Source organism: Felis catus, chromosome D2, assembly GCF_018350175.1.
Source record: "Felis catus isolate Fca126 chromosome D2, F.catus_Fca126_mat1.0, whole genome shotgun sequence".
In the NCBI taxonomy this organism is placed as follows: Eukaryota; Metazoa; Chordata; class Mammalia; order Carnivora; family Felidae; genus Felis; species Felis catus.
Window position 1 is genome coordinate 77,536,530 of NC_058378.1, and position 11,691 is coordinate 77,548,220.

Genomic DNA, 11,691 nt, shown 5'->3' on the forward strand with positions numbered 1-11,691 from the left:
CCTGACTCAGTACAAGAAGAATCTGAAATTCTCAATATTCACATGAAGTGGCAAAAGTCCAGAACGGGGCGTAATTACTTACGTATTCCAAAGTGGAATAAATGACAACAGTTCACACCCAGAGTCCTACAACTCCATCATGGTGCAACTTTCCCAAAACCAAAATTACTGAAAACCTAAAGCATGACTTAAACCTAAAGCCTTTACAGGACGTACACTCTTCAAGGTCAACCACAGTCTGTCCTAATCATGAAATATCCTTCTGTATGAATACAGAAGCAGAAAAAACTTGAAATTCTATAAATGAAGCCCATAAGCACCGCATTTGCAGCTACCATTTTGGATTTTCTATCATGCCCTTTTAAAAAGGCATTTTTAAGAAAATGTTTATTATTTACTTTGAGGAGGGGAACACAAGCAGGAGAGGGGCAGAGTGAGAAGGAGAGAGAGAATCCCAAGCAGGTTCCAGGCTGTCAACACAGAGACCGATGTGGGGCTTGATCCCACCCACTGTGAGATCTTGACCTGAGCCGAAATCGAGAATCACAGGCTTAACCAACCGAGCCACCAGCCACCCCTCTATCATGCCCTTTTAAAAAGGGATAGTCATAGATCAGAGCAAGGAGGCGGTGGCGGGTGGGGGGGGGGGTTGCAAGTGTAATCTTTGTTAATTGCAGAAGGCCACCTCTCCAACACACACAGAATCATTATAGTAACATGGCCAGCAGCTTGTTCAACCAGACTTATTTAAAGAGCCTGGCCTCAGGCTCCTTTCCCTACGTCCTCTTTACACACTCCCTAATTCGAGAAGGCCAGAGCTCAATCAGCTGGGTCACTGTAGGTCTACCTGGGTAAGCAGGAGGAAGTGGCCAGTTTGTGGAGACTCAACGGCTGCCAGAAAGCCTTAAGGCTTTGTGTGAAGATAAACATTTTCCCCAAAATGGAACACGAGTTATGCATGGCTTTAAAATCTCAAGTCCAAGGCCCTTAGCTGGCTCAGTCTGTAGAGCAGGTGACTTTTGATCTCAGGGTCATGAGTTCAAGCCTCATGCTGGATGCAGAGCTTACTTTAGAAAAAATAATGTGGGGCGCCTGAGTGGCTCAGTCGGTTGAGCGTCTGACTTGGGCTCAGGTCATGATCCCAGGGTTTGTGGGTTTGAGCCCCACATTGGGCTCTGTGCTGACAGCTCAGAGCCTGGAGCCTGCTTTGGATTCTGTGCCTCCCTCTCTCTGCCCCTCCCCCACTAGCGCTCTCTCTGTCTCTCAAAAATGAATAAACATTAAAAAGAATTTTGCGGGGGGCACCTGGGTGGCTCAGTTGGTTCAGCATCCGACTTTGGCTCGGTCATGATCTCACACTCCGTGAGTTCAAGCCTCGTGTCTGGCTCTGTGCTGAAGGCTCAGAGCCTGGAGCCTGCTTCGGATTCTGTGCCTCCCTCTCTCTGACCCTCCCCCGTTCAGACTGTCTTTCTCTGTCTCAAAAGTAAATAAACATTAAAAAAATTTTTTTTTAATTTTTTTTAAATAATGAAATCAATAAAAGTTAAAAAAAATAAAATCTTGGGGTTCCTGGGTGGCTCAGTCAGTTAAGTATCCAACTCTTAATCTCAGCTCAGGTCATGATCTCACGGTTCATGAATTCGAGCCCCGCATCAGGCTCCACAGTGATGGCATGAGGCCTGGTTGGGATCCTGTCTCTACCTCTCTCCGCCCCTCCCCTGCTCGTGCGCTCGCTCGCTCTCTCTCCCTCAAAATGAACTAAAAAAAGAGGAAAAAAAAATTTTTTAATAATAAAATCTCAAGCCCAAGAGCCTCTAACAAGTCAAAGCTGAGTTCTTAGGGGTTTGTTCGTCTTGGATACAATGATGCTGAAACATCACTGCTCAGTAAACCCGCCCCCCCTTCAGCTAAGGCTGAAGGTTCAGCCCCCTACATCAGGCTCCCTCTTCAGCCCATACAGCCTTGAACACAGTCACCATCAGTTAAAAGAAACCACGCTAAGAAGGCAAGTCAGAAGCACGTGGGGCACAGGTGTGGCACAGTGACCGACATCAGGCGCAACCACGAGGGGAGAGCTGGAAACCCAGAGCCATCGCTCAGTCTCCCCAAGCGGATACAGCAAACGGGTGAAAAGAACTCAAAACCTAAGGGCTAGAGTCGTTCCTCGAGGCGCCCGAATGATAACGATCACAGGCATTTCTGCACGGTGGCAGTCAACCCACCGGTTCGGAATCATTGGTGGGACAGCCTGGAAAACTTGCAGAAAAGAATCTCTGAATTGCCTGCCCACGGACAAGTCACCGTGCTAAGAATCCAATCGGGACAGCGAGTAGAGAGGGGCACACCAGCCGCGCTGCCTACCTGGCGCCCCAAAACCAATGTCCCCCCTTCCCCTCGAAAGAGTAAAATCAGACGGCTTCCATGGAAATGGGAAATTAAGCCAGACCCTGATGAAAAAGGGTGGGAGGTAGCCTTTTAACAATTACCCTGGAAAAAGCAAACACGGGAACAACAGACTGCAGGCTGAAGGACCACTAGATACATTTTCTGGAGAATGTGAACATTGAACAAGGCTCTTCCTGTTTAAACACTACCCTAGGTATTTCATAACCACGTAATTATTCATTAAGTCTGATACTGGAAACCTCTCATATTGGATTGCTCTGGTTATCTGAATTCTCACCCTCAAATGGGTCAGAAGGACTTGAAAAGAACCACTTATGGTTCCTAGTGAGGGGCTTGTCCCTGAGAAAGTCCTCAGTGTTTTGACTGGTTAAAATAAACAGGCAAAACACACACACACTGAATTCGGATCAGAGGGAGTGAGCATGGAGAGTTATACAAACACCAATTCTTTCGGCTTGCCCGATTTTTGCTCTCGGAGGTAATGTTTAGCCCAGTTCTTTGTCTATGAATTGTGAAATACTTTATATGCTAATAAAGAATGTGTACTTCATTGTGTATTTAACTGCATAAGCCTGCATTTCGTTTAACTGACCGGGAATAAGTCCTTGTTCCTAAGCTAACTCTCAAGTTCCAGTCAACTCTTAAATATTAACACTCGTACTGAGGAGCAAGGATGCAGATAATACAAAACAGAAGATTATTTGAAATCATTCACTCTTGGTATGCGGATATATTCTTTTTTCTCTTAACTTGCAATTAAATGCGTATGGCTGACATTACGGCATTTACAATACTCGTAACAAAGGACCTAAAACCATGCTGGAAAAATCTGACTTCCTTGTGCATTCTTCATTCACTGACTCTGCTTTTGAGTTTGGGACCAACTCACACGCTGGTCCAGGACAGCACGACCTCTTAGAAGGTTGCCAAAAAAATTGGTTTGGAAAAAAAAAAATGCAAACTACTTTCTTCTCAGGTTGTCGCTTTTCAGAATCACACTTTGTAGAGGGTGGGAAAGTAATTAGGGGTTTGGGGTTGGAAAAGCCCTTTTATTTTAGCTCCTACTGGGCTGGTGTAAACAAAGATATCATTAATGTCAACAATGACTTAATTAACCAGAGTAGGTGACAAAACGTCAGAAAAAACTTGAAAGAGTCACCTCCTCCCCAGGATAATCAAGCTTGATTATACTTTAAATAATTAGAATATTAATCAACAGAACAGTACTTGGCATTGAGGACTAACCCCTTTGAGTCAATAACTGAGCTTAGAGCCTTCAGCCATTCCCCTACAACAATGAATGACCAACGGAAAATATTCTTTTTTAAACTGGGATATTAACTAAAATCTCCTGGAGATTATTTTCTTCGTAAACCAGTTGGGTAGATCCAACCCTACTGTTACCATTTCATAGTGTCCAGAAGACAAATGATATACGACAGATGATACGATACGATGATATATGGTCATATTGTACAGAGCCAAGAAGATTGGAAAGGATTCTCTAGTCTTAGGGCACAGGCCCCTTCCTGGAACTTAGTCACATTTTGCCCCAGACACATTCTCCTCTGGTCCAGCCCCATACACAGCGTCTACTCTGAGCCTCCAAATTAACAAACCAAGAACTCTTCCAAGATGAGGCCTTGTGCAACAGAAGGTTAAGGTTGAACCTATGCTAATCAAAGCTATAGTCAGACGAACCACAGAAGACACACTGGAACCAACAGACACCCACTCACCCACCAATCCTCCCTCTCTCCCCCCAGGTCGGCAGGACCATGCCCTAAACTGGAGCTGTCCCCAGTCGGTCAGTCTGCTTCCAGTTGCTAACCCCTTCTTCATCTACGATCAGACTACCTTGCTAATAACCTCCGACGCTAAAGCAAAACTCTGGGAGTGGAAGAATGCAAATCGACGGCCAATACGGTACTTACCAGGACAGCACAGACCCTACAGAAAGCAAACACAACTGCCTGGAGCCACAAAGGGCCTTCTCCGTCGGAGAGCGATTTCCTTCCCCACTCTCTCCAAAAGCCTCCACGTTTCCTGACACTGTGGCAATGGGCACACAACAGAGCAGACACATGCGCCCATCTCATCGGGAACGAGGATGAGAACAGGTCCTGGGTGCTTATGAGATGCCAGGCCGTGTGCTCTATTGCTCTCTGCTCCCAGGGACCCTAAAAGCTCCCGGCGACCTTTTGAGGCGAGTTGCCAGAAGGCTCCTGAGGACATCACCATTCGTTTAGCATTAACGAAGAAGACCTTAAAGGTCATCTTATCAAACCGTCAGATGACAGGAAGGGAAACTGAGGCTGAGGGGGTTGAATGCTTTTCCAAAGCCACTTCTTTGCACCTCTGCACTTCCCATTTAAACCTGTCACGATCTGGGGCGCCTGGGTGGCGCAGTCGGTTAAGCGTCCGACTTCAGCCAGGTCACGATCTTGCGGTCCGTGGGTTCGAGCCCCGCGTCAGGCTCTGGGCTGATGGCTCAGAGCCTGGAGCCTGTTTCCGATTCTGTGTCTCCCTCTCTCTCTGCCCCTCCCCCGTTCGTGCTCTGTCTCTCTCTGTTGAAAAAAAAAAAAAATTTTAAACCTGTCACGATCCTGGACACAAACCTCATGGAAGCTGTGAACCCCGAAAAACGCGGACAATGACATTTGCCAAGTATTGCCTACAACTTGGGGGGGAATTCGCAAACACCTCCCCAGCCCCCAAGTGCATCCACAGATCCCAGGTTGGAAAGACCTGCTCTCATTGTTGGATACAAATTGTTACACAAAGAACCATTGGGGGGAACCTCATCCTGCCCTCTGTGTCTTCCCCTCTCCGCCCCCACCTCTTCCCGCATATTTTAAACTTTCTTTGATAATTAAATATGATAAAAAAGAGGTCCTCCAGGACCGTTTACACTTTATGTGTTGCGATAAACTCCCAATAAGGCTGCCCTGAAAGTCGAAATGAAAAATGCCAGTTTTTTCCTAACCTGGGCCGTTCCCGGTAGGGAACCCCCGGCTCAGCTGCGTGGGCAAGTGCTGAGCCACGCACTCCAGGGAAAAATCAGCAATTAGGAAGCACATCTATTGTAATTATCAGCACAATCAGAGAACAGGCATGACTTTCAGAAACCAGGAACCTTTTCTCTCGCATTAAGCCCTTTAAAAAGGCATCACCTCTGCAAATCGCACGTGTGCTTCTGTCACAGCACGCAGCACAAGGAGGCAGTGCCATCATCACCCGGGCTGGAGCCCGTGAGTGTCGCAGACACAAACTCTCACCAGACTCCCCCCTCCCGGAGACGTGGAAACCCCTGTGACGTCACTGCACCTGTTTGCACCAAGCCCCCATGCCTCTGCGTGAGACGGGGCACCGACCGGCCTCGCTGTTGCCAATGCCCGACTGCCTCCCAGTAAGGCCCGTTTTAGAAAAACAGTTGCCCTTACTTATCCTCTTATGACCCATGCGTGGGCCTCAGCGGGAGCCCCCTCCCCCGGTGCTCTCACCTCTGGCAGGAACACAGCCCTCCTTCCCGGGTCGTCCCGACCGGCTCTCCGTCCCTCTCCGGCCTGCGGTGCGGGGTGCCCTCCCAGAACAGCTGAGCTGACCCCAGACCACTCGGGACCACGACCGCCCCCAAAGCTTAGCAAGCACCAGGTGGGCTCTCAGCAAACAGGTTCATTAAGTGGCGATGAGTGCTGGGATCTGCCGTTTTATTCTCGGATTACCACTGGAAAACTAACTCAGCTCCCAATATTCCCTGCTGATGACAGATTTCAACGCCGCACCAAGTGGAGGCTTGGCTACTGTCGTCTCAGAAGGACCCGGGAAGGAGGTTCCAACCCTGTCCCGCTGAGTAATTCAGCCCCACTGAAGTGTTCACCAACTGGCTTCGTGCCTTTAAAATTAAATTTCCAAGGCTGAAACACAGTGCATGGCCTGTTCGATCTGTAAGTTCTCAGAGATGTGGGAGACAGCCAGGTACCTTCACTTCCAAATTTACCTAGAGCACAATCTGCAGTTTCTGCGACGTACCGCTCAGGTATTATGAACGACAAGGGCCAAAAAAAAGAAAAAACAAAAAAACACTAATACGTCTAGCGTCTCTGGGCTGAATTTCAGAAGATTCTTTTTCTCCTTAGACAATGAAAATAAAATGTCAGCATTTCAGATGTTGGCAATTTCCCTTCGTGGCTCCTTTTGTCAGAAAACAGCAATTCTTTACATCAGAAGCAAGACTCTCCCTCCGCTGAGAAAGCTCCTGCAGGAAGCTATAGATGGCCTTCACCTCCACGCACCCCCTTCCCGCAGCACCGCCGGGCACCGGAGAAAGGTGAAGTGCAGGCTGGCTCCCTCACCCAGAGCAGGGAAGCGCACACACCCAGAAACCACCGAACTACCATCCGGCCTGCGGTGTGACAGCAAGGAACCTTCTCTGGCAACCTCGGGCTTGGGGGCAGCAGGGAGCCCACTGCTGGCTCTCAGAGCCTCACTGACAACGCAAGGGCAGCGGATTCTAAAAGAGGCCTTGACCTCAGTGCCACCTCCCCCGGACGAACGCCCCAAACAAACTTGGGTACCCTGAGAGTGAAACGAAGGAACTTACCTTCCGGCTCTAACGTGGTGTCCTCCACTAAATTGAAGGAGGGCCGGGCCAGGGCCAGGGTTGCCATGGTGACCACGACCAGGCAGAGGAAGCGACCCCAGCTGACCATGGGTGAGGTGGTGCCAGTCCCCCGAGCTCTTGCATATCTGCATGTGGACGTCACTCCCATCTGCACACCTCCTCTGCGCGCATGGACCGCCTGCGATGCTCGGGAGCCAAGGTGCTGCCGCGGCCGCTGCTCGTCCTGCTGCCGCTGCTGCCGCTGCTGCAGCCTCTAGAGGAGAGAGATTCGGCGAAGTCAGTGAAATCCTCCCCGATGCCAATTCGCTGAAACCCCAAGCGGGCTAAAACAGCTTCTCAGCTTCCCAAATATATGTGCCAACAGTTCCTTTTCATGATCTGCAAATGCCTTGCGTCCGCACCTCAGAGCCCCAGGTGTTTCCACCAGCCCGGTCCACGAAGCAGGGTGGGCTGATCTTTAAAAAGCACACTTTTGAGAAACAGAAGTAGAGGCGTAGCGACGGGACACAGATCAGGGCAGGGTGCGCTCTCTTCTGCTCTCCACCGTCACCCCTGCCGCCCTCAAAAAGCAGAAGCAACGTGACCTTTGTTTGAAGGGCAACTACAAAAGCAAGCTCACAATGCTCGGGTTGGCATCACCGGCCTTGTTAACTTCTCTTAGGCCAACTGGGCTTCAGACAGCTGGATCGTGGAGGCGTCTGTTTGCAGACTTATTTCTGGGGCTGCAGCTGAGAGGCTGGCTCCACCCTCACTGTTCTTAGGAAGAAAGGAGACCAGCAAAATAAAAGGGACCCCAGGAAGGCTACCAAAAATCCCCACCAGTTTACAGTTGTCAGGATTCATTTCCCAGTACAGAAATGTGTTTCAATCTTTCGCCAGGCAGCCACTTACGAAGAATGAACGGACCTGCAACACGTTCAAAGCAGCTGATCCAAGAAAAAGAGATCCAAAGCCTGAAGAATCCCCTTCCGCTGTGACTGCTGGCAGCCCCCAGCCTCGTAAATGTCTTCAACCCACACAGAGCGGGTGAAGGAACAGAGCAGACGCAAACTCGGAGGAATAAGGCAGGTGTGTTATGAACGACGATGGTGACGTGGAAATTACTGTCATGGTATGCGATTGGGACAATGACTTTCAATAGGCTAATCTATTGGCTGAAACTTCACAGTGGAAGTTACGGGGGAGGGGGGGAGGGGGGGCTCAACTGCCTGGTCTGTTCACCCATTTGACCCAAAGGCAAAGAGAACTTCCCAAACTTAAATATTCCGAACGACTTTAAATGCGTTCATTATCCTCAATCACTACGTGTCGAACCGAAATGCACAAACTTGAGAAAATCTGAGACAATCACAGATTCCATAAACTCTATAAATGAACCAACCACATATTAGGGATTGGCGGGGGGAGACCTTTCACACAAAAATCTCTAAGCCCTGGGCTTTTTTGCGTGCCAACTTGAGGTTTCAAATTATACCATCAGATTTCAACACGGCGTGAGCCTCTCCAAAGCTACATCAGAAAAACTGTTCCTTTTAGCCTTGACTAAGGATTAAAATGGGAAAAGAGACTGCTGCACCATTTCCTGAGAAGGAAAAAAGAAATTCTCTGCTGCAGAGAAAGCGCATGTGAAACGGTGTGATTCACAGCAAAAGCAAGAAAAGCGAGTGCATGCAAGCACACCCTCTATTTTCAGATTGCTTGAAGGATGTTTTTTTTCCCCCTGACTTTCCTTTCCTCTTGAAGTTAAGAGCCTCAAAAGATAACTCCGTATCTATTTCTACACACATGTGGGAGGAAAGTACACAAGCATGCCCATTGATTTACTAAGCATTTCCAGAATGCATGGGAATTTTCTGCCTCTGACACAACTCCACAAACAACCTTAAATCCTAGTAGGTTTCCCCCCAGGCTGCTTCCCTGGCCTCCTCACCCACCTGTCCCAGCCCAGGGGGCTTCCTTTGCTCCAGGCGGAGAAAGCTGGTCAGGGACCTCAGCTACATCTCAGACCATTCATTCATTCATACCGGTCAGCTTGCACCAGAAACTTGAATTTTAGCCACTACCGGGTCCAGGCCCCAGGCTGCCCCCTGCTCACATGTCTGGAAGGCGGAGGCCTAAGGCAGCAGGTCTGCACAACTCCTCACCAAAGTGGACAAAAGTGTGAAGGGACCTCCTAGGCAGGATAATTAGGTCCCGAGGCTCGGTGTTGGGAACACAGGCCCAGCATGCCGCTGGCGGCCACAATCCCGGCTTCCTGCCTTCAATACCATAATCCTTCCTGGAGTCTGAGCCTCAGTGAAAGCCCCGGCGTGTTTATTTTTCCCCTTGAAAGGGAACTCTCTTCTCAGCCCGGGCAGGGGAGGCGTTGTCACCCTCCCTGTGATGGACGGCTCTTCGTGGCCACCCGCTCCCCCTGGTCCATTTTCACCTCAGCACAAACCTGCCCCCAAACACACGCAAAGTGACAAGCAAGAGGGCCTGGCTGGCAAGTGGTCCCTACGCCAGGTTTGTCCTGGACTCCTCAACTTACCAGAATATTCCCAACCCCCGCCCCCACGCTCCAAGAGGCAAACCAACACAGTGCCCGCCTTAATTGAGCTCCTAGGTTATCTGTCCTCTGCCGGCTCACCCATGGCCGAGCATTTGGGCGCTTTGTTCCCGGGAGATCTTACATCAGGAAAGTCAACAAGGCCACGTAAGGTTGGGATGCCCAGGTCCCCCCAGGGGGCAGACCTATCTCCCAGCTCAAAGCCTCCCTGCTGCTCCCCTCGTCTTCCCAGCTGAGTAAGGGAGGGAGCTATCAAGGGGTCAGATGTGGGCGGGGGCTGCTCAACATTCTGAAATCTCAAAAAAATACAGGCTGACTCAGGACCGCAATCCACCCCTTGGTGAACGCCTGCAAGCCAGTGAGAACTTGCAGCAGCTTTGGGGAACTCCTAACCACCAGCAGCCCGGCTCATTGTGGCCACTTCTTTCCTTTATCCAGAGTTTCTCCCCCTTCTTGGGGCGCTAAAGAGCTCAGAAAAATCTGCATTTTAATTGACATTCCAGGGAGAGGGAGAGGGAGAGGGAGAGGGGCGCCTGATTGCTTTTCTATTCAAACTAAACAGGCTTTTCAGATGAAAATGAGTCGTGGCCAGTGGAAGATTTACAGGGATTTGGGACCCGGGGGGACAATGGGGTTTTAAATGTTGATAGCGTTTCACACCAAACACATAATGGGTGCCCCGAGTGTGAAAGCAGGTTTGCTTTTAAGGGTAGGTTTTATTGAATTGGGCCAGAGGAAGGCAGGCCCGGAGGAGGGTTTGGAGGGAGCGGGCGCGGAGGGGAGCGGCGGAGACTCGGCGCCCCCGGCCGGGACCCCCCCGAGGCTGGCCCTGTGGCCGCGAGAGTGGGAGCCAGCGTCTCGCAGGGCCCTCGGCTGACTCCCCGGCGCGGCCCCGGCGCTGAAAGAACGAGCGCGCAAGTTAGAACTCGCTTGCGCTTTCGACATGCCCTAGCTGCTGCCGGCTGAACAGGCGGCGAGCGAGAAAAAAGTCGGTCCAGTTCGCCCCCTAGCCCCAGGCGCGCTGCGCTTCCTCCGGCACCGAGGGCGGCAGTGGGCTACGGGCGCCCGTGCCTGAATCGGGGAACCGGAGCGGCCTCCTCCCCAGAGGTGCCACCCCGCCTCCCCCGAGCACAGCCAGCCCGACGGAAAGGTCGCGGGCCCCATTCAACGGCTCCGTCCCGGGAAAGGACGGATCCCCCCCACCCCCGCCCGGCCCGGATGGGACAAGGGCGGGCGCTCCCCGGACCCCGGGATGAGCCACCCCGAAGATGCCCCTCCGAAGCCGGGACCTGCGGGGCCGAGCCACCAGCGAGGCAGCCCCGCCACTCGCCTGCCCGCTCTGGGGTCGGAGGATCGCGCCGGCCGGTGGGACGGCGCCGGCCGCAGTTTGACAGGGAGGGGGGTGTCAGTGCCAGAGGCAGATGTCAGCATCTGGATGGGGGTAAGGAGTAAACGCAGACCTTCCCGAACGGCCGCCGTCAGCACGCATCCCGCTCCCCCATCACCTATGCAGCCAAAGACAGGGAGCCAAGGACAGGGAGCAGGCTCCACCGTGCCAGTGCCCCCGCGCCCTCCGCTCGGGGGACAGTGCGCCCGGCGTCCCGGGCTCCCGCGGCCCCAGCTTTGCCGGCGGGCGAGGCTCCCCGAGGCACCCGACACGGCGATTACCTTGAATGGCAACGCTGCCCGGCGGCCGGTCTGTCCCCGCGCCCGGCGTGGGTTGGGATGGAGCAAGCGACGAGCTCGGGGGGAAACTCCAAACAAGAGCGGTCCTCGGGTCCGCGCCGGCGCCAAGACTCCGAGGCTTCAGGCGCACCCCAGGCTGCGGAGGAGCGCGGGCATGACGCCCGCCGGCTGCCCTCGGGTTTGGGGAGCGAGAGGAAGAAAGGACTCCGGCTCGGCGTCTCCTCCACCAAACTTTGCTCGCGACTCGCGAACGCTCGGAGCGCCCAGGAAAGCGGCGGCCTCGGGGCGCCCGGGCCCCGGCAGCCCGGGAAGGAGTCGCGGCGCCGGGCCGACTACGCCGCGCGCAGACCCCGCGGCGCCCTGAGCTTTGTGGCGGCCGCGCTCGCTCGCTCGCTCGCTCGCTCGCCCGCTCCGCACCCGCCGCCCG

At 52.5% G+C, this 11,691-nt stretch overlaps 1 protein-coding gene across 10 annotated transcripts in view; it reads right to left on the reverse strand.

The window, feature by feature from the left end:
• The window catches only part of FGFR2 (fibroblast growth factor receptor 2), a 109,776-nt gene extending 98,396 nt beyond the window's left edge, over positions 1-11,380 (reverse strand). For 9 of the 10 annotated variants that reach the window (XM_023241020.2, XM_019813923.3, XM_019813922.3 and 6 more), the window contains exons 1-2: positions 11,247-11,380; positions 7,010-7,283 (exon numbers count right to left, since the gene is read on the reverse strand). In XM_023241020.2, the coding sequence (XP_023096788.1) occupies positions 7,010-7,178 (169 nt within the window). In that variant the 5' untranslated portion in view covers positions 7,179-7,283; positions 11,247-11,380. Of the gene's footprint in view, positions 1-7,009; positions 7,284-7,936; positions 7,959-11,246 lie in introns of those variants that run through there. The other variant, XM_045040759.1, reaches the window with a different exon arrangement.
• Positions 11,381-11,691: the final 311 nt, after the last annotated feature.